At 58.8% G+C, this 2,222-nt stretch overlaps 1 protein-coding gene across 1 annotated transcript in view; it reads left to right on the plus strand.

The window, feature by feature from the left end:
• LOC102429994 (alpha-mannosidase 2x) overlaps positions 1–2,222 on the plus strand; it is a 22,098-nt gene that overhangs the window by 16,365 nt on the left and 3,511 nt on the right. The window contains 2 exon segments of the mRNA XM_023748682.1: positions 613–746; positions 1,957–2,005. Of these exon segments, the coding sequence (XP_023604450.1) occupies positions 613–746; positions 1,957–2,005 (183 nt within the window).

The raw sequence follows: 2,222 nt of genomic DNA on the forward strand, positions 1-2,222 counted from the left end.
AGAGAGAGAGAGAGAGACCCTCCAGAGGTTCTTTAAAAAAGCAGGCGCCGGGAGAACCCCTCACCCCAGCACCATACGCCAGCCTCGCAGTGCGCCCCGCCCCCAAGCGCAGGTCAGAGAGAGAGCCCCGGCCCTGAGATGGTCACCGCCGTCTCTTTCCCCCTGGGCAACCCCCACGACCCTCCTCCCAGCCTCTGCCCGACTGGCCCTCTGGCTGTCCTCTCGCCGCCCTCCTGCCCGGGGAGGCGGGCAGAGCAGGACTCTGTGCCCGCGTGGAGCAGGCGCGGAGAGCGTGTGTCAACTGCCCGGTTAGGCCTGGGAGCGGCTGCTGGAGGCTGGCCGGCGCTGGCAGTGTGTTTATGCGGCCGGTCCAGCTGCTCCCGCCTGGACATCTGGCCGCCCCCTGGGGAGTCACGGGGCAGGGCCGTGTCTGCCGGGGTGACCTGCCCCCGCCCGGCCCCTGGTGGCCTCCATGGAGCCCCCTCCCAGCTCTGGGTCCCAGGGCTCCTTCCCCTCCCGGTGACTCAGCTTCCGCCCACCCCGGGCTCTGTGGCCGGGTTCTTCCCAAGGTCACTGTCTGCTCCCACCGGGACTCACAGTTCGCGCCCGCAGGCCAGCTGGAGGTGATCCTGGACCGGCGGCTGATGCAGGACGACAACCGCGGCCTGGGCCAGGGGCTCAAGGACAACAAGAGGACCCGCAACCACTTCCGCCTCCTCCTGGAGCGGCGCACGCTGGGCAGCGAGGTAGGGTCGGGCCTCCCTCCCGGGGTGGCCCTGGGGTGCAGCGAGGGCTCGGGGAGCACAGCTAGAGCTGGACAGGGATGGCGAGAGGACGGCCTGGTGCCTGGGTCAGGGGGGTCAGTCTCACGCCCTGAAGCTCCACCTCATGCAGCCTGGCACCCCCTCCCCCTGCACCCCGTCTCCAGTGCCCTGTGCTCACCTCCCGCCTCCCTCTCTGCACCTCCCCCAACCCTTTCCCTCGGCCCCTTGGTTCCCCAGCCCTCCCTCCGGCAGCCCCTCTCACCTCATGGCTTTTTTAAAAAACATTTACATTTTGCCCTAACCGGTTTGGCTCAGCGGATAGAGCAGTGATGGCGAACCTATGACACGTGTGTCAGAGGTGACACGCGAACTCATTTTTTTGGTTGATTTTTCTTTGTTAAATGGCATTTAAATATATAAAATAAATATCAAAAATATAAGTCTTTGTTTTACTATGGTTGCAAAGATCAAAAAATTTCTATATGTGACACGGCACCAGAGTTAAGTTAGGGCTTTTCAAAATGCTGACACGCCGAGCTCAAAAGGTTCGCCATCACTGGGATAGAGCGTCGGCCTGTGGACTGAAGGGTCCCGGGTTCGATTCGGTCAAGGGCATGTACCTTGGTTGCGGGCACATCCCCAGTAGGGAGTGTGCAGGAGGCAGCTGATGGATGTTTCTCTCTCATCGATGTTTCTAACTCTCTATCCCTCTCTCTTCCTCTCTGTAAAAAATCAATAAAATATATATATTTAAAAAATAATAATAAAAAAAACATTTAAATTTTAATACCTTTTTAAAAAAATATTTTTTTATTGACTTCAGAGAGGGAGGGAGGGAGAAGGAGAGAGGGATAGAAACATCAATGATGAGGGAGAATCATTGATCAGCTGCCTCCTGCACGCCCCCCACTAGGGATCCAGCCACCAGCCGGGGCATGTGCCCTGATTGAGAATCGAACCCATGACCTCCTGGTTCATAGGTCCGCACTCAACCACTGAGCCACACCGGCCGGGCCTGGCTTTCTCTCCAAACTGGCACCATATTTAGGGCCTCGGTCTGTTAGCAGCAGGAGCGTAACCGAGAGACAAGGGCCGGCAGTGGGTGCTGAGCTAGTGTCCCTTAGCAAGTTGTGGCTGGAGTTGGAGCGGTGGCAGCCTGCCCCTCCGTCCGCCGTGTCTGTGCCTCAAATAGAGCCCGAGCTCTCAAGATACTGACTCTGCTCTCTGGGAATTTATTCGTGGTATGCGTGGGGGATAAGCCATGTGTGTAGAAGGATCAGGTACAAGACGGTGTGTCCACTGGTTCTGAGGAGCCAGAGAACGCTGTGGTCCGAGGGGGTCAAGGACAGCATCCTGGAGGAGGGGCCACCCAGGCCCGGCTCTGATGCATGAGGGTCTGATCTCCACCCACGGCCCAAGGCCCAGCGGGAAAGACCCATCTGAATGGGGAGGAGCAGT

This window comes from Myotis lucifugus, unplaced genomic scaffold (assembly GCF_000147115.1).
Source record: "Myotis lucifugus unplaced genomic scaffold, Myoluc2.0 scaffold_1667, whole genome shotgun sequence".
Taxonomy (NCBI): domain Eukaryota; kingdom Metazoa; phylum Chordata; class Mammalia; order Chiroptera; family Vespertilionidae; genus Myotis; species Myotis lucifugus.